Genomic DNA, 24390 nt, shown 5'->3' on the forward strand with positions numbered 1-24390 from the left:
GTAGTGAGGAGCATCCCTCATTGGGCATAGCGACTGACTTGGGATGTAATCCCAAGAACGACGCTTCCAAAATATTGGCCGATTTCTTTCGACCCAATATCGCAGCTAAACTTGTGAATGGTATTGAATGAAAATATCCTAACCACTCGAGAAAATTAGGAATATTTCAAAACATAGAAGCGGGTCGTTCTGGGGAAGTCGGGGATTCGCAGAGAGCGCGACATTCGGATACGAAATGTGCTTCGGAACAGTGCAATTGCACCTAGATTTCCTTGACCATACAGATCAGTCTGATCCCGGTCTTTGGGTGCACAACCGGTGTCCGTTGCTTTTGTTTTCGAGAGCATGAAGACATTAGAAATCTTGAACGCCTGTCTCCCCTTTGAGTTGCGTACCACTGCCGTTGCCAACATTGCTTGCGCCAGTGTCACTGGCCCATCCAGGCTGTTCGTCGTTGAACCAAGCTTCCTCCTCGTCTCGTAACTCCAGTGTGTCCAGAGAGTCATCAGCATCGACAGGGCCGTAGTCGAAATCCTCGTCCTGGCCGAGGATAAACCTATCTTTGAGAAAGTTATCCCACATCTCCTGTCCCTCTTCCTTCGTATTGGGTGTTTGACCTGAACTTCGCAAAGGCACACTGGTAGGCTTCTCTAGGGCTGGAATATTGACAGCACTGTCTGCGGTCGAAGAAGATTCGGCAAGCTGCGAGAGCTTAGCTTCACCACGAAGTAGGTCTACTTCTAGGACTCGCGAATATCCCTTCCTTCTCCCTTCCTTCTCTCGTTCCTCCGGTGTTTGGAAGCGACGGACCAGACTATCATAAAGTAGCGGATCTGGAAGAATGAGTAAAGGATACTACTGCGCATGATGAACGTAGGTGGTGGCTGAAGGAAACGAGCCGGATAATAATCACGCCCAGCAGGCTTCCCGTTGCCAAAACGCGGCCAAAGGCTCTCACATAACCTATATCATATGTGCAATTAATGATAGTTGGCGATCACATACCCGCAAGCTCGTGTTCCATGGATTTGAAGTACGTGGGATGGCGTTCCAAATACGCCTGCCGTCGATTCTGCTTTCGGACTTGAGCAGCCTGAGCCGGGCCTCTGGGTACTCTAGGCCTTGGCTTTGAGAAAGCGTCCATCGAACTTGGTATTGGAGAGGCCGAGCGGAGATCAAGTTGAGACGGTTCCATTCTTCGTGATGTTGACCGCATGTGTTGGCGTGTAGCTGTCATGGGGTTGAGCCGAGGCCGTGGGGCAAGTCAGAGAGGTCGACAGCTGCCCGTCTCGGCCGCCTGGCACCAGTTGGCGCGCACTCTGGAGCGAGACAACTATCGAAGAGCCCTGCAATATCTAGAGCTTATTAGTTGTTTTCCTGGCGCCTACTACGTCAGTCGGTGAAGTGGGGGGATTGGATCTAGGCCCCCACGTAGGTTGACTATGAAAGGGAAGTAGGAAGTCCATTTTTGGGCTGATGACGGTTCGGTATTTGACTCTCTTTCATATCCAGGTGTGCATATTATGAACTGAAAGGGATAGCTGCAAGAACTTTGGGCATGAAATGTTAAGGTGCTTTGGGCTGACAGCTGGGTCTCCACGCGGCAGCTGGCGTACGGGCTTCCCTGCACGTCATGCATAAGCAAGCAATGGGATCTCGTGCAGGATTGCCTCTTCTCAACGTTACGTGTGTAATCAGCACCGAGCACCCGAGAGCAGCCGTTGACGACCGTATTTTATGAGAAGAAAATCCGGCCGTTCTTCCCTCTTGCAGCGTTGAGAAAGCCTACCTATATGCTCATATACGCAAAACCTAACCAGGACCCCTCACTGTACACTATAACTGGTATATACCTCACGTCACGCCGGACGGGCCTTTCCCAATTGAGTTGTCTATTCTGATATGGATAGGTGTGCCTACATGGGAATCGCTTGAGTCACAGCTTGTGTCAATAGCCGAAAGGTGACGCAGCTTGATTATCAGGGCACCTGGCTTCCAGTCTTTCGAAGTTCGCAGTCTCATTCACTCAAGTTGATTCAGACTGGCATCACAACTGTGCGCGCAGTCAAGGGCAGGCACGCTTTGGGTTACAGGAAAACTGCTCCATGGACATCCGCTCGGAACCGCTTTCCGCTGGCAAATACGATACCTTGCGACACCATGAAACTCTACGCCATTGGTGACCTTCATGTGGGCCACTCGTTCAATGCCGAGGCCCTGAAGCAACTCAGACCACATCCTGATGACGGGCTCATCTTATGCGGCGACATTGGGGAGACCAATGCGCACCTTGAGTTAGCTTTTGACGCTGCTACCAAGAACTTCAAAGATGTTTGGTGGTGTCCGGGAAACCACGAGTTGTACACGATGACATTACACACCGAGTTGAGGGGCGAGGCGAAGTATGCCGAGTGTGTCAGAATCGCACGCAAGTACGGTGTAACGACGCCCGAAGACGAGTTTACCTTGTGGGAGGGTGATGGTGAAGCGGTTATTGTTGCCCCTATCTTCACGCTCTATGACTACAGCTTCCGTCCTCCTCACGTGAGCAAAGAGGGCGCCCTCGCGTGGGCTCAGGAAGCCGACACCGTTGCTACAGATGAGTTTCTCTTGCATCCAGATCCCTTCCCATCCCGTGAGGAATGGTGTCACGCCCTGGTCGCCAAAGCAGAACAGAAGCTAGGAGAAGCTAACAACAAGGACCTGCCAATGATCATTGTAAGTTCTCATTCACTTCGTTGTTGTTGATGCTAGGCTACAAGTTACAGCTTTGCGGCTAGCGGATTTTTCTTCAAGGCTCTATCTCCGTTGACCGCACATGGAGAAGGGCCACTCCGGAAATTACATATATACGGTTCCTAACCATGATTTCGCAATAGGTAAACCACTGGCCTTTACGGGAAGATCTCGTTTATATTCCCCGGGTTCCCCGCTTCATTCTATGGTGTGGCACGAAAAAGACAGAGTTATGGCATACGAAATTTGAGAATACGAAAGTGGTTGTTAGCGGGCACCTGCATGTTCCACGCACAGACTGGAAAGACGGTGTTCGATTCGAAGAATGCTCTCTCGGATATCCCAGGCAGTGGGAATCGGCCAGGACACGGGGCATGGATATCAATGACTTGCTGAGAGAAATATGGCCCGGGCCCCCCGAGCCGGCGTCGAGCACTTCGGAGACCCAATGGCGCCGATATGGTTGACAAATTCTGGTGTCAATATGTTGATATCTTATTGAATGGTAGACCATTAGGACACCATCACGCCTTACATAGTTCGGCCAACGGATCTTAGGTACCCATGGCCTCATCTATGCTAGACTCCCCTTCAAAAAGTTATACAAATACAAATGAAGCGCGATATGAGGTCGCATTTGCCTTGGGCCCACCCTTTCCCGTAATTGAAGATAGCACGTAAACCCAATATCTAGAACTCCAGACTCCATGTCCTTAGTATTTACAATACAATTGCGGCTTCATAGTTTAGTACTTCACAGCGCAATTGCTCCAGGTTGCAATGCGTCACCTAGACGATACCCAGAGGCTCTGAAATAGTCCTGCATCCTTCCCATTAGGATCGGATTGGAGAATTGGCTGTATGATGGATAACATTCTGGCTGCATGCTGGTGTCCTCTCCCACGCTTGACCTTCTGGTAGAGAAGCCGGACGAATAGGATGAGAATATAGAGGAGGCTGTCGAAGCCGAAGAATCACGTGTATGCCTTCGTTGGAAGGAGTGGTATTCTGGTATTTCCTCTGGCGGAGGTGTCGGCGGAGCCTCTGTCTGTACACATGCATCGACGTAGGCGCTGGGCAGCTTGCGTCTAGACACTTGAAGGGGAAGAGTCCCTGACGTTCGGTATGAACCAGCCCGACGCAGACTACCCTGGTTATCTTCCTGAGAATCCAAGCGCTGTTCGTGATTCTGATCGTTCTCCTGCGGCGGTGTAGGTTTGGTTTCCTCGAAAACATCTACATGATACACGCTCATCGGTCGCCTTCTAGGTCTATTTGGTCGGATGCCGATCGGTATGTATGGTACGCTTTGGCGTGGCTGCTCCCCTTGGGAGTCTGATGCGATAGACGAACGATCGGAAATGGAACTTGCTCTCCTAGCAGACCAACCCAAGGTGCTGATGGTAGCTGACCGGCGTGATCTCATTCGATTGGGTGCCTCTTCAGAATCCACCATCATCGACAATGGCCTTGTGCTGGACGAGCCATCATATGACCTAAAAGTTCGAGCTCTTTCAAGAGGCCGTATAGCAGGCTCATGCCTTTCGACTGGCTTTCGTTCGACTCGCCCATTGCAGTCCGAAGCTAGGAAATCACCGTCGCCAGGCCCAAGGATGACCTGCAGGGTTGCACAATCTCTCATTGAACCATCACCCGGGAACAGCCATTGATGTAATTCTGTTGGAATTCCATGGCTATCTGAAATCGTGTTTATTAGTAGGGGCTCGTCATTAACGAATGGGTTCTCCCGAGCGGGCGTACCTTGTGCAAAGCGCCCTAGAGGAGTCTTCCAGCATATATAGTAGCTACCGTGCGAACCCAGCGCCGTAACGACCAGCTCAGCGATGCCATTCGGATCGTTTGGGTCTTTGCTTAGTTCCTCGAGCCGTTTAAAAATCATTCTAAGTGTCGAATGAGAACGTCATTGCGATGTCTAGTCCAGCACTGCCTGCCCAATTCTTGGGACTTTCGAAATAAAACACTATCTTCTGTAAAAGTGTAGCATTCTAGAACGAGCAAAGAGGAGGAAGATTATTGCTAGATCCGTCTCCTTCCGGGATGGCTCCGGATGGATAATAAGTCTGAGCTTGCATAATAGTAGGACTGGCGGTACTCGCACCGCGCTGAGACGCAGTTCCTAGAAGTGGGACGAGGATAAGCCCTGTTGGATGAATGAGCTGAGGTGTCGTTGGCCCCAGGAGCTCCTGTGTTCGAGGGCGGGATATTCTCATCTGATCTGAGTTGTTCTCGTACGAGACCGAAACGCGTAGGCAGTGTCGGAACTGACTGATGCATCGCGGACAGGGGTAGGTGGGATGGTTTCAGCATCTCCCACTGAGGCTGATTCTGGCTCCACCTGGCTCCACGGAGGCTACACCGATTGGAACACATGCAATAGAACAGTTCAGTAAGTAAGTATCCAAGGTAAAGCTTACTTCAAAGACAGGGTTTTAGGCTCAGATGTTAGCTTGGCAATCCTCAATTCGTCGCTCCGTGTAATCCAAATGTTAGAACATCGTTGAGACTTCAGCACTGAAGATAGGTACTTCATGCCTCACAAATCCGCTATCATTTTCAATCACACCTAATACATGCTAAGGGTTACTATTGCAGGATGTGCTTCAGTAAAGGTTGCCCATTAAGTCTATGCTGAGATTTCAATAAGCCCGGTTATTGGGTAACAAGCTATTTGTTGCTAGCGTTATCGTTACGCAACTGTCCTGGTCCCGGTTACGATGGTTTTCCCTCTTCATCCTGCTTCTGTTGTTCCATCTTATCGGCAGTTTGTGTTGCATCTGGAGGCTGTTGTGGAGTCTCTTCGTCCTGCTGTTTTTGCTGTTGCATCTTCTCGTCTAATGTTTGAGGTTCGTGTCCAACTGGCTTGCCAACCCTCTGCTCTCTCCTCGACAGCTCAACCTCTAGGATCCTAGTCCTTGGAGGTAATTTGCTCTTCAAGCCATCGTCGTCTCGATCGAAGTATAGTGCCCATACGTAGGGGGCCTCTTCAACAACCACGAAGCCTTCCCAGCCTTCGAAGGTCATTCGCCTGTCCTCCCGCGTGCAGTCGAAAGGTCCGGTGAGATTTGGCTGAGCGAAGTCTCGGACACCATACTTGACTTCATACGTGTTTTTATCGACATAGATCCAGTTCAATATTGGCGCGACGTCCGTGATCGTGCTGACTACTCCTTCATAATTGGAGTCCGGATAAGGCAAGAAATACCCACAGAATGGATGCCCTATAACGGATGGTATCGTATCAGGGAAATCTTGTGGTGCAGTACCAGTTCCGATATATAACTGTTTAAAGAAGGCCCGGGTTATTCTCTGTCATTCATAGGGCGGCTAATAAATGTGCGTCTGTGTCCATAGATAGGTAGACAACTTACCTTGGAGTTCCGGAGGATTACCAGACGATTATTGAGTTCGAGGCTCCGAGTTGACAGAGCCGAGCATGTGACTACCAGATTACATCGTCGAGCACGATGTTCTTCTCGACGATTCTTGGATTGACTCTGCCGTATGCCTTCTTGCGTTCCCAAGAGTGCGGGAGCTGTGTTGAGCGCCAGTAACAGGGACAGCGCCATCTTCGACTCTTAGATGATCCCAACTATCAGATGATGGGGACCTCTGCAAGCTTCAGGAACGTAAGGTTTTGCAGTTAGTTCTAGAAGCAATACTGTTGTTCCCTATTTGCAAGGGTTAGTTGTCAGAATGTATACTGGGGAATGGGCCTATGAGCGTCGATCAAATGTTCTACGTAGGGTCTAGAGCCTGGGCATTTTGAATGGGGCCACAGTCATGCGATAAGTCGAGGATCCATCGAACCATGTTGACTTTACACTTCAGATCTGACCCTGGGCGAATTGCGGCGCGAGACTGGTGGGTGTTTCAACTCGGGCCGTGGCACCACCGTCACAAGTCCTAGCGTTCATGCGCTAACCCAAATTCTCCATCTGCGCTTATACCAAAGACTGCAACGTTGAAACATTGCCATGGGCAAAGGATCCTGTACCATATCTTGGAGGCACGGAAAATCGGCAGATACTTTCTCGCGAAGGGACAATTGATGATACTACGAGCGGTTCCAGTCTGAAACTCCGGAGATATGGAGACATGGACCAGTGGATGGCTCGCCATGGGCTTCAAGATGACAATCATCTAGTATAAAGGAAGTGATCAATCCAACTGTCTAGTCCTCACAAACGAACACTCATCATCAACATCACAACTCGCCATTTCCACTCCAGACTAGGAAAGCAGCAATAACCGACAAAACAACACTCCTTGAGCAAAAACCAAACCCTTTTGACAAGATGTCGACCACAGTGTAAGTCAAGTCCCCAGCGAGTAGCAACGCATGAAGCTCATAACGTCATAGCTCCAGCAATCCCTTGAGAAACGATGCCGCTTTCAACAGCGACTCCGATTCAGACGGACAAGCCCGGGGCGGACGTCGAGCCCTGGCTCAGGTTAACCAGCAGAACCAACAAGTTCTACCTCTACCTCAACTTCCGACATCCTCGGGTCTTTCCCAGCCTGCTGGTAAGTTATTTCACTTAGGTGTAATTGATATTGTGTCAGCATCTAACGATACTGTGCTAGGTCAATTGCTCCGTGGTGCTGTAGATGACGAAGGAAAGCAGAAGGCTGCGGCTTTGCTCGTCGGAATCAAGCTGGATCTCGAGGCCGAGGTACACTTGACTGCAAGGGTCCGTGGAGATATCTGTATCGGATTGTACTAGACCCGAGAGGAGACGATCTGGTGTGATGATGACTCGGTGGTCCTTTGGTGGATCCCATCTGATGAGCGGGAACGCCGCCTTGTTTAGGCGATAGAGGGAACTGATGTCTACCCATCTGCTGGCAGATCTATACCCAATGCATCAATCCCAATACAAGATGTTCACCCCGCGCAATTCATCTCCCACTTCTCCCATTGCCGTGCTCATGGTTTCCATCTGAATGCAGGGTGCTTCCAGTCGAGATCCTCAATATGATGCTGGTCTAAACCTGAAAGCTCCTCGTCGATGTCTTTGCGCGCTCTTCTCTCGTTGTCCTTTTTCATCCAATAAAGTAATCCACTTGCCAATATCAGCATCGCCCCAGAGGTTGCAAGATTGAGACCATTTCCGATACGATAGTCCGGGCCGTCCCAACTGAGGAATGACCACTAGACCTTGGGTTAGCAAGTGTCTAGGGTTAAACGTGTTTCCACGGTGTAAGGTGGCTCAAAATGCTCGGAGTGATTTACTTTCGTAAATGTTACATACCGTTGAGATGAGGCTTCCAATATTGGCGAAGAACATGTTCGAGGCAATCGACATAGTGCGCGCCGAATCACTTACGACGTTGGCACTTACTTGTGCGTGGGTCAACGCTCCTGGTGTAAACACCGTGCTGGCTATGAGGAATAAAGCCACATATCGAGCTGTCGAGTCCACGGTCGACAGGAACATGATATAGCCGATCATCACGGTGGGTGCGCAGAGAACAATATATATGCATCTCCTGTCTGTCTTCCAGCTGAAGAGACTCATCACGAGTAGACAGACTGCTCCGACGACATAAGGGGGTACTGTATACAGTTGTTGCGAAGTAACTGATGCCCGGGGGTAGATCGACCTGACGATTGTGGGTGCAAAAAAAGATAGTCCTTGAACAGTCACTGTTTCCAGTAGGAAGCAAAGCCCAGTCACGATCGTGACAGGGTTGGCCAGGCCTTTCCAAAGCTTTCTCCAATCAGGCCTGTCCAACACAGATGTGACGGCCACGCGTTCGGACTTTACGCGAGCAATCGCAAGATCCTTCTCCTCATTTGAAAGCCAACGCGCTGTTTCCGGTCGGTCTGTGAGGAACAGGAACGACAGTATAGCGACAAAGACTGTGAGGACGCCTTCGATAATAAAAATCATGCGCCACGACCCATCGGCAAACCCCCCGAAGCCTTTTACGTTGAGGATGCCCGACGCCAACAGGCCGCCGAAAGCCCCAGCTAAGGGTGCCATTACAATATCTGCATTATCGATCAATGTTAGTCGCCTTATATAGACTGCGTAGCTTATAGTGTGCACTGCAGCAACATCATTACTCACATAGCGAAAGCCGGAAAGTTAATTCTGAACGCCGGTACCATCGAGACAACTATGAGGGTCAGCAGCTATGTCTATCTAGTGGCCAACTTCCAAAGACTTCATATTGTTGTAAATACTTGGGGGTTCTCTAGACGAAGGTCAGCTGGGTCTTATTTGTGCTAACACGAGAAATAGATTTCGGGGCAAGGATTAGGTGGCAGTTGCAAATGGCCATACACTCACCACATAATATGCTGTCCCAGGCATGACGCCAGCCTCAAACATGCCCAGCACAAACCGTACACCGGCTAACTCAGAGAAGTTGTGGACATACGCGGTACCAATAGAGGCTAATCCGAAACCCATCGTAAGTCCAGGTAGATACCATCCGGGTCCTATGAGCTTGCACAGAAAATTATGTGGAAACTCAAAGAGAAGATAGGCCACGAATAAGATACTGTTGACAGCGTTATAGTCATTGCCCCTCATACCCAGATCCTTCTCCAGCCCAGCTAGCCTGGCATTGCCTAGGAAGATCAGCCATTGAATGTGCAGTTTTCTACGTCATGATTCGGACAAACCTATGTTAGCCCGATCAATGGAGCAGAACAGGAACATGAGCGCGGCTAGAGGCACTACTGCGAAGTCGATCTTTGTTCTGAGGCGTGCTTCGGCATGAGAATCGAATTCCACGAGCGCTGAGCCGTATCTGAGATCAGGTAAGTAGAAAGAAAAATATGTAGTAGCTTAGGAGCTCGTCACCCACTTGTCCGTAGCAGCCAAGCCATCTTGAGCCACATTTATAGCATCTAACCTCGAAGTCTCGACATCTTCGCGAGGCCTAGTCTTTTCTTCCATAGTCTCGATTTTGACTGAAGGCAAGAGTTAGAGTACGCAAGTGGAAGAAACAAGAGTGTGACAGAGGTATATAGATTATAGTAGGCTCGAGAATGAGATATTTAGGTGCGGAGTTCCGACCGCATACCCAGCATGCAAGCGTTGTGACGTCCCGCAAGGGATACTCCGACTTTCTTTACCCAAGTCTACAGCATGCGGTGCGCGCGGCCGCCTCTTGACCGACAGCGCGTTCAAAAACTTACTATGCCCTAATTCTCTGATGACTGCGCATACAGTTATGCCACGGTTTCATGCCAAGATAGACTCAGTCCTTGGCCTAGTTCTTCACCAAGTCAGCATTGCCTTCGGCAGTTGCTGGCGTCAGCATCAACCCTTTTCCACTGCAAGCGCGTGCAAGCTAAATGAGGGGACTGTAACGTGCATATCTCTTGGCTCTGACTTGGACTGGCAGGTTTGCTGAGGCTGGTTTGAAGTCCACCAGAGATGTGGTGATACATGACACGGTTCCTCGTGCTGCATCATGCAATACGACAACGGAAACATGGCAAAATGTCGGATTGCACAACATATGAGTTGCAGGAACATCACTCAAAGGAGAACTGTATGCATTTGCTGCCGCTGTCAGTGTAGTTAATTGAAGTTAAGAGCATTTGTTTATAGGATGCAATGCTGAGCCAGGAGGATCAGGCAATCCCTGGTAGATTAGGTCAACAAGAGCCGCATCATGTTTACAAAATCATTTCGAAAATCAGATACATCGACCACGAGTGCAAAAGTATTCACCAGCCTACCAACTGCCAGACCACTACACACGAAGAAGCCCGACATGGTGGCCGCTATTGCCAGTCGCCGGAAGTCAGTGCGGAGCAGCGGTGCGAAATACTGCCAAGCTTCAATATAGAGCTGAAGTCAAATCAAGTCAACACAACGGCAATCCATATGGCATTATCGGCAGACCTCCAATAGCACAGGACAGACAACGCAGAGGCATGGGCATATATCGCTTCATGAAACCTTGAGCTTCGGTACTTATTACTTACCAATTCAGCGTCAAAGAGCGGATTTGCTAGCTGAGTATCGGGCTTCTAAAACTCTCTCCTCTTAGATGGGTAAGTCATTTTCAATTTCAGTTTCAATTTAATATCCCCCGCCATTAACAATGCACTCGTCCGTTCTGTGCACAGCCGTCTGTAGACCCGTGACATTTTCCTGCCTCTTTCCTACCAGGCCTGCCAGCTTATTATATATAGCGTTGGCCTTTTGCTGGCTTGTCCTAGTGGCCCCTTTCAAGCCCCGTATATACCCCGGATGCGATACTCACATATTAGGCAAGTGCCATGGTTTTGGGTCAACCCCATATCCATACTGCTGAGGAAAACAAGCAATTCTGCCCATGTCGTCCTCGGTCCAATCGGTTCAGTTTGTGTTACCTACAAATTTCTGATGTTGGACAAAGTTGCTGATGTCTCTGACCGGATACGGATGGCGGCCGGCTGGTGGAGTAGCCCTAAGCTGGTCCGACCATCCGTGGTACCGTCCAGCTCCACTCTCCGAGGCTTTAAAGCAACATCATCATCCAGCTGAAGATGGACTGCCCTCCTTGCATACCTGGAGGCGTTTCTTCCCTCAGCTGATAGCATTTGGCCGATGTGATGGACAGAAAAGCACCCCAATTCATGCTCGCAAGCAGCCGGCCTAGTCATCGGTCATCGGCGGGTTGAACTGACAGTCGTAAGCCAGGAAGTCGCCGCGCCCTCGTGGGATTGGGTCGGCAAGGCAGGGTGTGAGCTCTTGGCGAGATAGGCGAACATACCTCTTCGGCTCTAGTGGCTTCTCAGTGCCGCACAGGTCATAGGACACCACGGTAGTGTTGATCTCAGGCGCTTGATACACGCTCAAGATCAATGGGACGAGACACATAGAAAACCGTCATCGCGCGACCTGGCTCACAAGGGGGTCAAGGGGCGCATACAACGGTACAGGGGGTGGGGTAGATTGGTTAATCCCCCGCGAATAAGAGTTTTAGTCCAAAGTTCTGGAAATTCGGGGGATCGAGGCCTGCCTGCGCGGACCGTCTCGCATGTATGTGTGTCGCCGGCAGCGACTCGCCAAGCCCATAGTCTTTGAAGCACACACTGAGTGCGTCAGCCTGGCAGCTAGAACCAATCTCGCCGCAAGACGGCCATTCGGCGAAATTTCAGATTCAGAGTCACGGCTAGTCGGGGGAAATGGTGCGGCGGAGGCAACTTCGCTCCCACATTGCCAAGCCACTGGCTCAAGACCGGAGCAGAAATTTCTCCCTCTTCGACGATCTCAAGAGCTGCTCAACGGCCACAGTCCTTAGGTACTGGGATGCCGCAGACTTCTGCTCAGAACAGTCATGTATGACTTCTGCGGTCAGGCTGCGACGTACAGCAGCTTGAACGGTAGGCTGCAGATATCTCGGTGCTTGGCTGAATTGAGGCGTTCTCCCGTGTAATCCAAAAGTTCCCACTGCGTGTCCTCAAGCGCGACTCGGCTTGCGGGAACGGTTGCTTGACTTGCGTCTTTGCCAAGGCCCGGGCAGATAAGGAGGTGCCCTATCTATTATTATCACATCCGATTTGTCTGTCACCAATCCATTTACGACATGGTTATCTGCTGGCCTTCCAGCGAGTCCTCCGAACCTTGCCTGCCGCAGTAGCCTCGCCCTTCACCAGGATGGGGAATAGCTGCGGCCAAGACACTGGCCTGGACCCTGGGGCTGGTCACTGCAGGGCTTGACATGGTTGAGCTCGGAATGCCCTTGTACGTACTTAAAAGTTGGCACACCCTCGAGAAACTTTTATGTGAAAACATGTGCTCGCGTGAACACTCGACCTTTACTCCTCGGTAACGAAACTCAATCCGACTGTGGCTGTCGCCACTTGCCCATCAAAACCTTACTGAGTCCTTTGGATTTCGAGACCCTGTGCCCTCGTCTGGACTGGGTATTACTATCCCCACGACACCCCAGAATACTCATCACCAGGAATCCACATCATGCCGGCGTGGGTGCACAAGGCCAATGCCAAGGTTGCGGCCAGTCCAGTCGGACGATGGTTCCGGCTGGAGGGTTCAGGCCATGTAAGTTGTCGAAGCGGAGGGAGCGCCCCTATTATACAGAAGCCCAATGGGAATCAAGAGGCTGACCATGGCATGCAACTTATAGAAAAAAGAGCGCAAGGGCTCGTATTTCTTTACTGAAATCCGTGCTGGTATAGCTGCCTTCTTCGCCATGGCCTATATCCTCGCTGTCAACTCTTCGATCGTCGCTGATACCGGTGGCACATGTGTCTGCAATGGAGGCGCCGATGACCCGATTTGCAACAACAACGTCGAATATGCCCTTTGCTCTGCTGAAATCAAGCGCGACCTGGTCACGGCTACTGCTGCTATCTCGGCTTTGTCCTCTTTCTGCATGGGACTCTTCGCCAACCTGTAAGTCTCGATGCGCTCTGACCGAGGTTCCAATTCTCGACTCATACTGGATAGGCCCGTTTCCCTAGCGCCCGGCATGGGCTTGAACGCATACTTCGCCTATACCGTCGTCGGTTTCCACGGCACTGGCACTGTCCCCTACTCGGTGGCACTCACTGCCATCTTCGTTGAGGGATGGATTTTCTTCGCGCTGGCCCTCTTCGGCATGCGTCAGTGGCTCGCCCGTGCTATCCCGAGGTCGATCAAGCTGGCCACCAGTGTCGGTATCGGTCTGTTCTTGACCCTTATTGGTCTGACCTACAGCGAGGGTCTCGGCCTGATCGTTGGCGCTACCTCGACTCCCCTCGAGCTTGCAGGCTGTGAATCAGCCCTGCGCGACCCGGATACTGGCCTTTGCCCCGACGGCGGCAAGATGCGTAACCCTGCCATGTGGATTGGTATTTTCTGTGGTGGTATCTTCACCGTCATGCTCATGATGTACCGTGTCAAGGGTGCTATCATCGCTGGTATCATTCTTGTCAGCATCATCTCGTGGCCCCGAACCACCTCGTTCACCTACTTCCCGTACACCACCGTGGGTGACGATTCGTTCGATTTCTTCAGAAAGGTTGTGGATTTCCACCAGATCTCCAGGACACTGAACGTCCAGCAGTGGGATATCTCAGGCTACGGCGGCCAGTTTGGTCTTGCTCTGATCACCTTCCTCTACGTCGATATTCTCGACTGTACTGGTACTCTGTACTCGATGGCCCGCTTTGCCGACCTCATGGACCCCGTTACCCAGGACTTTGAGGGCTCCTCCGTCGCTTACATGGTTGATGCCATCGGTATCTCGATTGGTGCCATCCTGGGCACGCCCCCAATTACTGCCTTCATCGAGTCCGGTGCCGGTATCTCGGAAGGAGGCAAGACTGGTCTGACCGCCATGGTGACCGGTATCTGCTTCTTCATTTCCATCTTCTTCGCGCCGATCTTCGCCTCGATTCCTCCCTGGGCCACCGGCTGCGTCCTGATCCTGGTGGGCTCGATGATGATGAAGCACGTCACCGAAATCAACTGGACGTACATGGGCGACGCCATTCCGGCCTTCCTCACCATCGCTCTGATGCCCTTCTCATACTCGATCGCCGACGGCCTGATCGCCGGTGTGTGCTCGTACATCCTGATCAACACGGTCGTCTGGATCATCGAGAAGGCCTCGGGCGGCCGCATCGTGCCGGCCAACAAGGCCGAGAAGGACCCCTGGACCTGGAGGATCCCTGGCGGATTCCTGCCGGGCTGGGTCGTGCGCCTGTCGAAGGGCAAGAAGGACTTCTGGCGCGAGGACGACCTGCCTGTCGCCGAGTCCGTGTCGGAGCGACGCAGCCGTGACGGCGAGGACGGCGCCAAGACCCTCGACGTGTCCGAGACCCCGAAGACGAAGGCCGACTCATCGGAAGGCAACCCTGAGAAGGTCCAAGGATCGTCGTTGTAGAAGAGCAGTTGGATTTTTTTCCGGTTTGATATGATGATGTCCATGTCTGTATACGAGACTCGCATTTATAGACATCTGTTTGTTGCATATTGTACAACGTGGGGGAAAGTCTGTGAGATACCCAAAAGAACTCTTGAATAGCCGTTTTTGGAAAAAATAATTTACCCTCGTTCAAACAACCATTATCCATCTAAGCTTATTTTGACCACCCGCGAAAACAAAGGTGACACAAGTGATCACAATTAGTAGCTAAGCTGTACTTCGTCATCGTGGCAGTCTTTAAGTCTGTCAAGAACGAAGTTGTGCCCGGTTATCCAATGGCAACAGGTCTCAGCTGATGCGCGCCCGCGAGTCTTCGCTTGTCTCACGTTCTTGCCTCTTCAAGATTCTCCCATCTAAAGCAGGCGTAGCGAAAACATGAAAAGCCAATATGCGTTACGTATTACTGGGCTTTGTCTGGACACTCTGCAATTGTGCACTCTAGAAGACTGTAATCACTACTCTATACCTGACAAGAACTCCGTGCATCCAAATCCCCAAACGCCGCTACCGTGCTTGCAGAAGATCGATCCGCTTCCTGGCACTCAATACCTTTATACGCAGTCCGTCGAGCAGAAAGACAGAATTGTTCATACGCCCATTGTGAAATCGTGCTCGATGCCAGGGGTGACGCTGGCCATGAACTGCAGATGTGTTAGTGGATGGGCGCTTGGACTGCAGCAAGACGTGTTGTGAGACACCAACCTTGAGAAAGACGACCAGGTATTGATCAACCCGGATAGCGACGTCTTGGTCCTCTGCCTCGACCTCCTCCCACTCGTCGTTGCTTTGGGAGTCTGCCGCAGCTTCTGCGCTCTTCACGTCCAGCTTGTTGATTTCGTCGACCAAACCTTCCATACCAGAATCATGCCCGACGTTCTTGCCCGCCTTGAGCTTGTCCCTCCTGATCTTTAGCGCAGCATCAGCGCGATCCAGCAGCGTCTTCATGACGGAAGCGTGCTTGCAAGGGTGGACACTGGCCATCTTAACGTTCTGAGCGAAGAAGGGAAAGTCCTCTAGAGTGACGGTCTTGTCCTTGTAATCGCCAACAATGTCCTCCATCATAGCTTGCGGGGCCAGTGGCAGACCTTCCGAGTAACCTGACAGATAGAGTCGCGGAGTGCGGTAGTAAGGCGAATACATGATGTAAAGGTTGTACGTCCGGCGAGCCCTGCGAGAATGAGTATCAGCTGCGCGCTGCGATGCGATGTTGTTGGCAGGGAATACTCACCCGGTCCTCTTGTGCGCGTCGGTATCTCTGATGATAGCCTCGTCGTCGTCATCCTCATCCTCCATGTCTGGGATCTCGTCCTCGTCCTCTATGTCGCCAACGTTTCCCGCATCGTCGACGGTGCGAACCTCCCTGGCCTTCAGCGGCTGCGAACTGCTGAGGCCGCCGGTGCGCAACCAGCCGTCATCGTCGTCACCCTGACCCTTCTGCTTGAAGTCGTCGCCATCCCCTACGACAGCTTCCTCGTGGCCGGCATCGCCGGCAAAGTCATCGTCGAGTCTGCGATGGCACGGGACGTTCCGTGTAACCAGATACTGCTTGTCGGCGGGGAGGTGGGGGTAGCGCTTGGATTCATTGTCGGCAGCAGCCCATTGCCACGTCGGGAACTTGAAGACGAGGTAGTCACCCGCAGCAACAAACTCCTCGGGCGTGATCTGACCCGTCTTGCGAAAGGTCGACGTGTGGGTTACAGGCGTGTACTTATCCCGTATCGTGTTGACGGTCGAGTAGAGGTAGTTCATCGTGGGCGACGGCTGACGGTGGGCGCGTTGTTATGCGTGTGTCGGGGGAGGTGTTTGAGACTCGAGCCGTGCGCTGAGTGTCGATACACAAAGGAATATCAAAGGGTGCTGCTTGTTGGTTGCCGTGCAGAACAAGACAGGCAGCGCACGTAGATAAGTAGGATGTGGTTCACTGAAGATGAAGATGAAGATGAAGATGAAGATGGGCTAGGCCGGCGTTGGACGGAAGATACTCAGGCAAGCTGTATCATATGGCTACGGTGGATAAAAGGCTATCCTACTGACGGATGCCTTGGCAATAGTGACAAGCTGTAAGTCGTTGCGAGCTTCGCCCTGACTAAAGCTGATGCGTTGGACCAAGGCTCCCAGTCAACGGTTTCGTCACATGGGCGAGGCAGCTCTCAGACAATGGACGGGTGACGGCACGGGGGGGGCAGCAGGTCAGCGGGGCAGCTCTCTCCCATGAGCTTCTTAGCTCAACTCATTAGTAGCTCTCGGAAGACCTGGGGAGAGAGACAGAGAGAGAGGCAAGGGGGGTGGTGGGACGGGTTTCGATGGATGTTTGCCCAGTCCAGAAAACGGATGACTGCTCAAAGTGAATGATGACAACTCATTGCATCCAATCCTGCAGAGTGTGCGAGATATGTTTGAATATATTAGATACGATGTGATCCCTCATTTCTCACTATCAATCGATTGCTCTCGTCGCCGTGACGCCATGGCAAGCGTGTAACTACAGTACATAGGTAGAGAGGAGGGGCAATCAACGACCTGCTGTAGGTACTGGACAGTACTCCCCCTACCAGCCGACTGCACAGTACAACGAGACCGTGCCTCGCTCGCTGCACAGTGAAGCCGATAACCAGAGGAATGGATGGGAGATGGGGAGCCTGGAGCCTTATCTTATCTTATGTCCGATTGATCAGCCCGCCCCCGGTTTGATAAATAGCCCCGTCCGAGGTGCATCCCCCCGCCCAGCTACCAGCTCTTATGCAGTTCGGCGGCCGAGGCGGACTAAGCCGAGCGTGGCAGACGGCAAAACTTCGCAACGCCCCACTCGTCAGCTGATCCACAAACCCCAAAGCGCAACCTCCCCAAAGTTTCTGTGTGCGAGGAAAATTATTCGACGTCGGATTTTGAAGTGAAGCCAGACCCGGACCAATTTCGCAACATCACCACCCAACGCCCAACGCCCAGTACCGAGTCCCCAATTGAAGGTGAGTCGCCTCATCCGCCCCCGACCCTGCGCAACTGTTGCTCCCGCGATTTTTTGCCCTCTGTCGAAACCACTTGTTCCCAGCTGACCTAACCGTGTGCCCGCAGTCTCAAGATGAGTTCGTACCCTGCTACCCGCCGACGAAGACGACGATACACGACACGCTCGATCTGAGTCGGCCGACTTGAGGAACAATCAACTGACCGCGAGGAACAGCCAAGGGAACTTCCAGCTTCGGCAAGCGCCACAACAAGACGCACACCCTGTGCCGACGATGTGGTCAGTAGCGACACCCGATCCTCGCCGAGGACGTGTTGGGGCAAGGACAATGGTGGGCTGACTTGGACTTGAACTACAGGCCGCCGCTCTCTTCACATCCAGAAGCACACCTGCGCTTCTTGCGGATACCCCGCTGCTAAGACCCGAAAGTGTACGTTCGCCCCATGCTCTCGACCTGCCCGGTTCCCGATACTGGCGGCATGAGAAAAGTGAAACAGGATACGCCCACACAGATCATGATGCTGACGGTGCTGTTTCCTAACAGACAACTGGGGCGAGAAGGCCAAGCGCAGAAAGACCGTCGGTACTGGCCGCATGCGATACCTCAAGGACGTCTCCCGCCGCTTCAAGAACGGATTCCAGACTGGTGTGCCCAAGGACTCGCGAGGCCCTGGCTCGCTGAAGGCATAAGGGGTTGGAACGTGACGTGGCATTTTGCGAGACGATAGGCATGGCCAAATAAATTGGCGGTTCGGCGTGAAAATGGATTGCATCTTTCGGTACTGGTCCAGGGAATGAAATGGCATCTCGACCGTTTACGGGAATGTTACTGTAGCAATTCGATCAAGGTTGCTTTTCTCACACGACGAGACCACGCGGTTTTCTACCTCGTTACGAATCAATGGAATGCAGGGTGATGAATCACGATATGGTACACTGGATCTGCGGCGTTCATCTTCATCACATGTTGCCCCTATCGATGACCTATCCCGCGGTCGAGCGGACGAGTGTTGGATGGGGCTATTCGTTGTGTTCTGTTGGTTCGCGGCTGCTGTATCTGCTGCAGTTCATTGCCCTCTTTCGAATACACGAGTCCCTCCATCGCCGCCTACGAAGTACAGTAACTCGCGTTCTTCTGACGCAAGCCCAGTAGAAGCCCCTCCGTGCGTCACCCTCAGCACGCCGCTCACGTCCCTTGCGGTGCCAGTGTCCAGTAGCCTCAAACTGAGGAGCAGCTCAGCCTCGTGGGCCAGTGATAATACCAACGACGCCTGCTCTTTTTCCAGTGATGTTGTTTGCGCAGAAACCAGTGGTTCATCAACAGCTAATGTTACTATTGTCGAAGAAACGGTCTATAAAGTCATGCATTAGCCCTTTTCGAGCCCGTTGAATAGACTGTCAGAATGAACTCCCCGGACGAAATGCCCACTATGGTCCTTACCTCTCTTAGATCCAAAAGGGTCTCTCTCACAGCCTGTGCAGTCATCTCGCTCCCAGCGGCGGATAGAAGCAAGTCTGGATTATCCAAGATCAAGACAACATCTCGTGTTGTTCGTTCTGCCAAGGCCTGACTCACAACGCTGCGCAGGTCCTGTAATGTACTGCTTTGCAGAACCCTTTGACCTGAAGCGTCTCTCGACTTTGCCCTGGATCCATCGCCTGAGGCGCCAGTAAAGAGTTGGCTCAGCCCATCGACGAAAGAGAATCTGCGCTTCTGTGACAGCGCATCCAGATCCAGCCCGAGCCGCCCGGCACCCTCCTTCCAGAAGGCATAGTCCCGCATGAAGCTCACCAGGACCACGCTGCATTCCTTGTCGGCGGTGGCATGTTGGTCGTTCTCATTAGCCACACCACGTCCAGGATTGCCTAGTAGCGAGCATAGGTAGCGCTGGACGAGCCAGTTCGTGCTGGCCCCTAGCACGTGTGTGAGGACAATGAGGGACGATTCCGGAGGGAGGCGCAAGTAAGGCTCCAACAGGGGCGGTATGCGCATGGCCATGGTGGCTCTCCTTGGCTAATGCGGCGGTCAAAGTTGCTTGACTCGAGAGTCCCCCTCGTTGCGGAGCGTTGGTGATCAACCCAACGGCTAGTCAAGTCCCTCCCTGCACGACGACGAGGGTATTGCCCTTTTGTGCCCAACTAGCTTGCCCATCTACCTAGGTAGGTATCCGCGAGTCCCCTCTGCTCTTCCTTCTCACCGACGCATGTATGCTCAAGTCTCCACCCGAGGGCCTGGGGGTTTTTTTTAATTAGCGGTTCGCGATGTGTATATGGCGGGATTGGCGCGCGAAACACACAATCGATCGATACTCAATAGCATGGAGTCCAGTGGCGGAGCGTTAATGCACGCTGCCTTTTGTTCGGGTGATAGTTATTTTGGACGTTGCAGCGCCCAGCCAGCTCGCCCAGCAGCGGGACCCTGGCGCATTACTTTAGCGAATCAGCCGCCTAATTCTGTGTGTGCGACTGCTAAGGCGGGTGGAGCTCAGCGTCATAGTGCATCGCTCGGGGTCAGGGTGGCATGCTGTCGCAAGTCAGATCTTAGGCCTCGGGACCCCCCTGGACAGCGCTGGATGGCGGGATACTGTGATGAGCCGACCGTTGGCCTTCACGCATCATGTACGGCCATGACATGTTTCTACTGCCAAGGCGAGCAGTTCCAAGGTGTGCACCTGGGCTCTCTCCCTCCTGCCACTTCTTAGTGCCACAGCATAGGCAGGCCTGCGCGTTTCACGATGCCCACTGGCGGGTGACTAGAAGCAACCCAGCCGCCATCACTTCAACGCGGAGGTCATCCATCATGTGAACAGGGCCGCCTGACCACGACTGCATTGTGTCGTTCATGTTGGCACCCACACATCCCCATGTATCATGCATGCCTATTGGCCTGAGTCTAACGGGAATCCTGGCCTGGATACGATGGACGTGCTGATTATCTTGCGTTGAACCCATCCCATGTGGAGAATTTCTGGAGCGCGGCGGTCTATCAGGGTGATGGCCAACCCATTCTCCACGTCGATCTGGCTGGGCAACTAGGCTTCCCCAGGTCCCTTTATCAGACATACAAGTGTGCAGTAGAGTAGTCAGCTCGAACATGGGGCATGGTGGCTTTTCTGTTTCGTTGTATATCTTAAGGTTCATCCCTCTTCTTCGATCCTGCTTCCCTTGAGGCGGAGTCAAGGCACAGTCCAAGCTGGTGTGGTCAACTTTCTCTATCTTGCTGTGCCAACAGTTGCCGACTGAGACGCAGACCTTTTCGATCACCTATCGCCTATTTCTGCCATTTATTCCTCCCTGGCGCTGTTGTTGATTCTGACGAGTATTCGGGACACTTCTACGATCTAGACTATCGTCTGAGCCAACAGCGAGATTGATCACGCAAGGTTCATCGTTCGCTGTTGGAGCCCGAGCTTCTTCTAGTGCCCGTCGACTCCACCACAATTTGGTGACTCTGCCACTATCTTTTGTTTTGCCAACACGACTGTCAAGAGACTCGCTCAGTTTCAAAGTCATCGGTTCTGCAGGCACGGCTGGGAAGGCTCTGGACGTTGGAATCTGCTGGGAACCTGCAACCCAAGATACCGGTTGGCAGCGTGCACTAGCCTGACTCGCCATTGGCCACTGACTTAGTCCTTGGATTTGACGACAACACAAAGATCCAAAAGGACGATTTACGATCTAACGATCCCTTTCAGTACCTCACCCCTATGTGCCTATTCTTCCCCCTATAGCTTCTGCTTTCACTGAGCGGTTTGTTATTAAATTGGTTGCAATCAAGTTGTCCGATCGTCCAGTGCGCCCGTCATAAAGCCCAGTCTTCTGACTCAGAGGAATTGTACGGCAAGATGGCGGAAGAAGCATCGCAGCCTCGGCGCGGGTGGAAGGGACTTTTCGCCAAGAAAAGTACTAACCATGGGGATTCTTCGACTGAGAACGTAAACGAGAAGCAGAGCAGGGCAACATGGAATATGGGGATGCTTAACGATAAGGAGACCATTGAAGTTCCAGGTATGCGCCGTCACTGTGGTCTTATGGTTTGTCACTCTGTATGCTAAAAGATGCACCAGGTTCTGTCTTGTTACTCGCCCAGGGACGCAATGAGCCTTTGGGACTCCGGAATGCTCCGGCCAGGACTTCCCATTCATCGCTGCCGACAGGCATGCCAGAACCGCCACCTCCTGACCTTGAGAAGAAGATGACCAAGGATCGCCAAATCATTCTCGATCCCCAGCCTGATGACTCGCACAACGACCCTTTGAATTGGGCGGCATGGCGTAGAGATATGGCATTGCTATCCCTTGGCCTCTACTGTATGATTGGAGGTGGCATTACGCCCTTGATCGCAGCAGGGTTCACAGACGTTGCCGAAGGTCGGTCTTGCCTTTCAATGTGGAATTCAAACCAATATCTGACCGTTCACAGACTACGATATCCCAGTCTCTCAGGTGTCCTTGACAACAGGCCTATACATGATGGGATTGGGAATTGGCTCAGTGATATTCAGTCCCACTGCCATCCTTTACGGTAAACGTCCAGTGTACTTGGCCAGTGCTATCCTATGGATCTTGACGGATGTTTGGTGTGCGCTATCACCAAATTTTACGTCCCTGCTCGTGGCTCGAGTTTTCCAGGGCATCGCTGTCAGTCCTGTTGAGTGTTTACCGTCCGCTACCATAGCCGAGATTTTCTTTTTGCACGAAAGGGCCTTCAGAATTGGAATATATACACTGTTGCTTTTGGGCGGCAAGAACCTTGTTCCGCTCGTCAGTGCGGTAGTTATCTCCAGTCTTGGGTGGCGATGGGTCTTTTGGTAAGAAAGCATGGAGTCACCTCTAATTTTCCCTCCGATTTCTAATATAGTTTGCAAATAGGATCGTTGCCATCATCGTTGGATTCTCGGGTATCCTGCTGTACCTGCTTGTTCCAGAGACATTTTGGGACAGGACTCCCCTCCCAAAATCTCGGAAACCTACCAAGAGACCTAGCTTCTTCAGCCGGAGATCTTCAAGGAACGTTATCCCCACCATGATCAAGCATCCAGACAGCCACCACCCAACAACCGAAGGAGCTGAGCTCGCCCATGGACCGGAAGCTGCACCTGAAGACCCAACTTCATCAACGCATCACCATCGCCATAGGGGCGCTCATGTGGGATTCGCACCCAGTGTTGAACACGAACATAGCGCAGATGTTGCGGCTGGGCCTGCTATCGGCGGTTCGGGAGCTGTCAGTGACAACGCGGCCCCGGCTGTCGAGGTTGTGAAACCGGAAGGTGTTCCTTCGGGTGCTAGCACGCCCAGGTCGCCTGGGCGTCCCATTCTAATGTCCAGACAGTCCGCTAGCAGCGCTGTATCTCCGCATGCTTCTATGCCCCCCGCTTCCCCGTTGGCTACAACCCAGGACCATTTCCGAGAACAGCGGGACATCGAGGGACAGCATGCTTACGATATACGGCCAGCTGCCGGTCCCGTCAGCCCCGACACTGAGAGCGAGAAATTTTCCATCTCTCAAGCCGCATCCAGGGGTCAGCAGTATACTCATGCCCTGCGCGAGGCGCCTCCAAAGTCGTTCAGCCAACAGCTTAAGATTTACCATGGCCGACTCAACAATGATAAATGGTGGAAGGCGGCGATCCGGCCCTTCATCTTGTTTGCGTATCCGTCAGTCCTCTGGTCGGCTGCAATCTACTCTTGCTCGATCGGCTGGCTCATTGTCATTTCGGAGTCGGTGGCGATCATCTACCGCGAGGGCAGCTATCATTTCGGCGCCCTGGCCACAGGTCTCGTGTATCTTTCCCCTTTTATCGGAGGTGTCCTCGGCACGGCGGTCGCAGGCAAAGTCAGCGACGTCATTGTGAAGGCGATGGCACGCAGAAACGGCGGCTTGTACGAGCCCGAATTCCGGCTCGTCATGGCCGGCCCGGTCGCGATCACCACGGTGATAGGGCTCATGGGATTCGGCTGGTCGGCGCACGAGAACGACCACTGGATAGTCCCGACCGTCTTCTTCGGAGTCACCTCGTTCGGCTGCTCACTCGGATCCACCACGTCGATCACGTTCTGTGTGGACAGCTACCGCCAGTACGCTGGTGAGGCCCTGGTGACGCTGAACTTCAGCAAGAATATCTTCCACGGTTTGGTGTTTAGTCTCTTCGTAACGGAGTGGCTGACACACGAGGGATCGAAGTCGGTCTTCATCTGGATCGGTATCATACAGCTGATCCTCTGTCTTTTCTCGATTCCCATGTACATTTACGGGAAGCGAGCTCGCAGTAAGTAACGCCGCAGCCTGCTGCTTATCCATTAGACCCCCAGTAGAGTCTCGATTGCTGACTTGTGAATCATCTAGTGTGGACGGTGAGGAAGAATTTGATGGAGAAGTTCTAAGACGGCTGGTTCTTCCGGCTTTGAGCGCTGTAACTAGCACTGCATTGGATCGCTGCATTAGATTGGCGTCGGAGGATCTTTAGGTTTATCAATGTTCTCTCGGGAAGACGCAGTAGATACGAACATTGGGGTTCGGGCATTGGACTTTGGACACAGCGAATTGCATACAACGATACATTTTGTCTCAGGTTTCAGCATTACGTCTAGTTGAATACTTAGCAAAGTACAGGATACACTCACGACGAACCACATAGTCTTGCATGGTGAAATTCAGACCATCTCATAGGAAATCAAGACAAGAATGAACCGAATTAGAACTATAAGTAGAGGAAAGGCAACAGTATGTGAAGTATGCGTTATCACCCGCGGGGTGCTCAACTTAGCCACGGGCAGAGT

The 24390-nt window shown here is 52.3% G+C and overlaps 10 protein-coding genes across 10 annotated transcripts; 5 read left to right on the forward strand and 5 right to left on the reverse strand.

The window, feature by feature from the left end:
- Nucleotides 1-354: 354 nt before the first annotated feature.
- JN550_004949 (uncharacterized protein) lies at nt 355-1195 on the reverse strand (the record flags this gene model as incomplete). The annotated part of the gene is made up of 2 exons (XM_049316521.1): nt 355-833; nt 1006-1195. The coding sequence occupies 2 exons, from the start codon at nt 1193-1195 to the stop codon at nt 355-357; spliced, it is 669 nt and encodes a 222-aa protein (XP_049173147.1).
- Nucleotides 1196-2160: 965 nt separating this feature from the next.
- On the forward strand, nt 2161-2780 carry JN550_004950 (uncharacterized protein; the record flags this gene model as incomplete). The annotated part of the gene is made up of 2 exons (XM_049316522.1): nt 2161-2718; nt 2769-2780. The coding sequence occupies 2 exons, from the start codon at nt 2161-2163 to the stop codon at nt 2778-2780; spliced, it is 570 nt and encodes a 189-aa protein (XP_049173148.1).
- Nucleotides 2781-5466: 2686 nt separating this feature from the next.
- On the reverse strand, nt 5467-6323 carry JN550_004951 (uncharacterized protein; the record flags this gene model as incomplete). The annotated part of the gene is made up of 2 exons (XM_049316523.1): nt 5467-6036; nt 6126-6323. The coding sequence occupies 2 exons, from the start codon at nt 6321-6323 to the stop codon at nt 5467-5469; spliced, it is 768 nt and encodes a 255-aa protein (XP_049173149.1).
- A 729-nt stretch (nt 6324-7052) lies between these two features.
- JN550_004952 (uncharacterized protein) lies at nt 7053-7481 on the forward strand (the record flags this gene model as incomplete). Its single annotated transcript, XM_049316524.1, has 3 exons — nt 7053-7066; nt 7118-7281; nt 7342-7481. 3 exons carry the CDS (start codon nt 7053-7055, stop codon nt 7479-7481), a joined length of 318 nt encoding a protein of 105 aa, XP_049173150.1.
- A 203-nt stretch (nt 7482-7684) lies between these two features.
- Nucleotides 7685-9668, reverse strand: JN550_004953 (uncharacterized protein; the record flags this gene model as incomplete). Its single annotated transcript, XM_049316525.1, has 6 exons — nt 7685-7909; nt 8010-8752; nt 8832-8880; nt 9054-9337; nt 9392-9519; nt 9577-9668. The coding sequence occupies 6 exons, from the start codon at nt 9666-9668 to the stop codon at nt 7685-7687; spliced, it is 1521 nt and encodes a 506-aa protein (XP_049173151.1).
- A 3021-nt stretch (nt 9669-12689) lies between these two features.
- On the forward strand, nt 12690-14601 carry JN550_004954 (uncharacterized protein; the record flags this gene model as incomplete). Its single annotated transcript, XM_049316526.1, has 3 exons — nt 12690-12773; nt 12859-13127; nt 13182-14601. 3 exons carry the CDS (start codon nt 12690-12692, stop codon nt 14599-14601), a joined length of 1773 nt encoding a protein of 590 aa, XP_049173152.1.
- Nucleotides 14602-15230: 629 nt separating this feature from the next.
- On the reverse strand, nt 15231-16392 carry JN550_004955 (uncharacterized protein; the record flags this gene model as incomplete). Its single annotated transcript, XM_049316528.1, has 3 exons — nt 15231-15284; nt 15346-15811; nt 15872-16392. 3 exons carry the CDS (start codon nt 16390-16392, stop codon nt 15231-15233), a joined length of 1041 nt encoding a protein of 346 aa, XP_049173153.1.
- Nucleotides 16393-17722: 1330 nt separating this feature from the next.
- Nucleotides 17723-18298, forward strand: JN550_004956 (uncharacterized protein; the record flags this gene model as incomplete). The annotated part of the gene is made up of 4 exons (XM_049316529.1): nt 17723-17726; nt 17825-17887; nt 17967-18038; nt 18153-18298. The coding sequence occupies 4 exons, from the start codon at nt 17723-17725 to the stop codon at nt 18296-18298; spliced, it is 285 nt and encodes a 94-aa protein (XP_049173154.1).
- Nucleotides 18299-18675: 377 nt separating this feature from the next.
- JN550_004957 (uncharacterized protein) lies at nt 18676-19607 on the reverse strand (the record flags this gene model as incomplete). Its single annotated transcript, XM_049316530.1, has 2 exons — nt 18676-18960; nt 19050-19607. The coding sequence occupies 2 exons, from the start codon at nt 19605-19607 to the stop codon at nt 18676-18678; spliced, it is 843 nt and encodes a 280-aa protein (XP_049173155.1).
- A 1846-nt stretch (nt 19608-21453) lies between these two features.
- On the forward strand, nt 21454-23994 carry JN550_004958 (uncharacterized protein; the record flags this gene model as incomplete). Its single annotated transcript, XM_049316531.1, has 5 exons — nt 21454-21616; nt 21676-21978; nt 22031-22418; nt 22480-23879; nt 23957-23994. The coding sequence occupies 5 exons, from the start codon at nt 21454-21456 to the stop codon at nt 23992-23994; spliced, it is 2292 nt and encodes a 763-aa protein (XP_049173156.1).
- Nucleotides 23995-24390: the final 396 nt, after the last annotated feature.

This window comes from Neoarthrinium moseri, assembly GCF_022829205.1.
Source record: "Neoarthrinium moseri strain CBS 164.80 chromosome Unknown scaffold14_Wmoseri_CBS_16480, whole genome shotgun sequence".
Classification (NCBI taxonomy): Eukaryota; Fungi; Ascomycota; class Sordariomycetes; order Amphisphaeriales; family Apiosporaceae; genus Neoarthrinium; species Neoarthrinium moseri.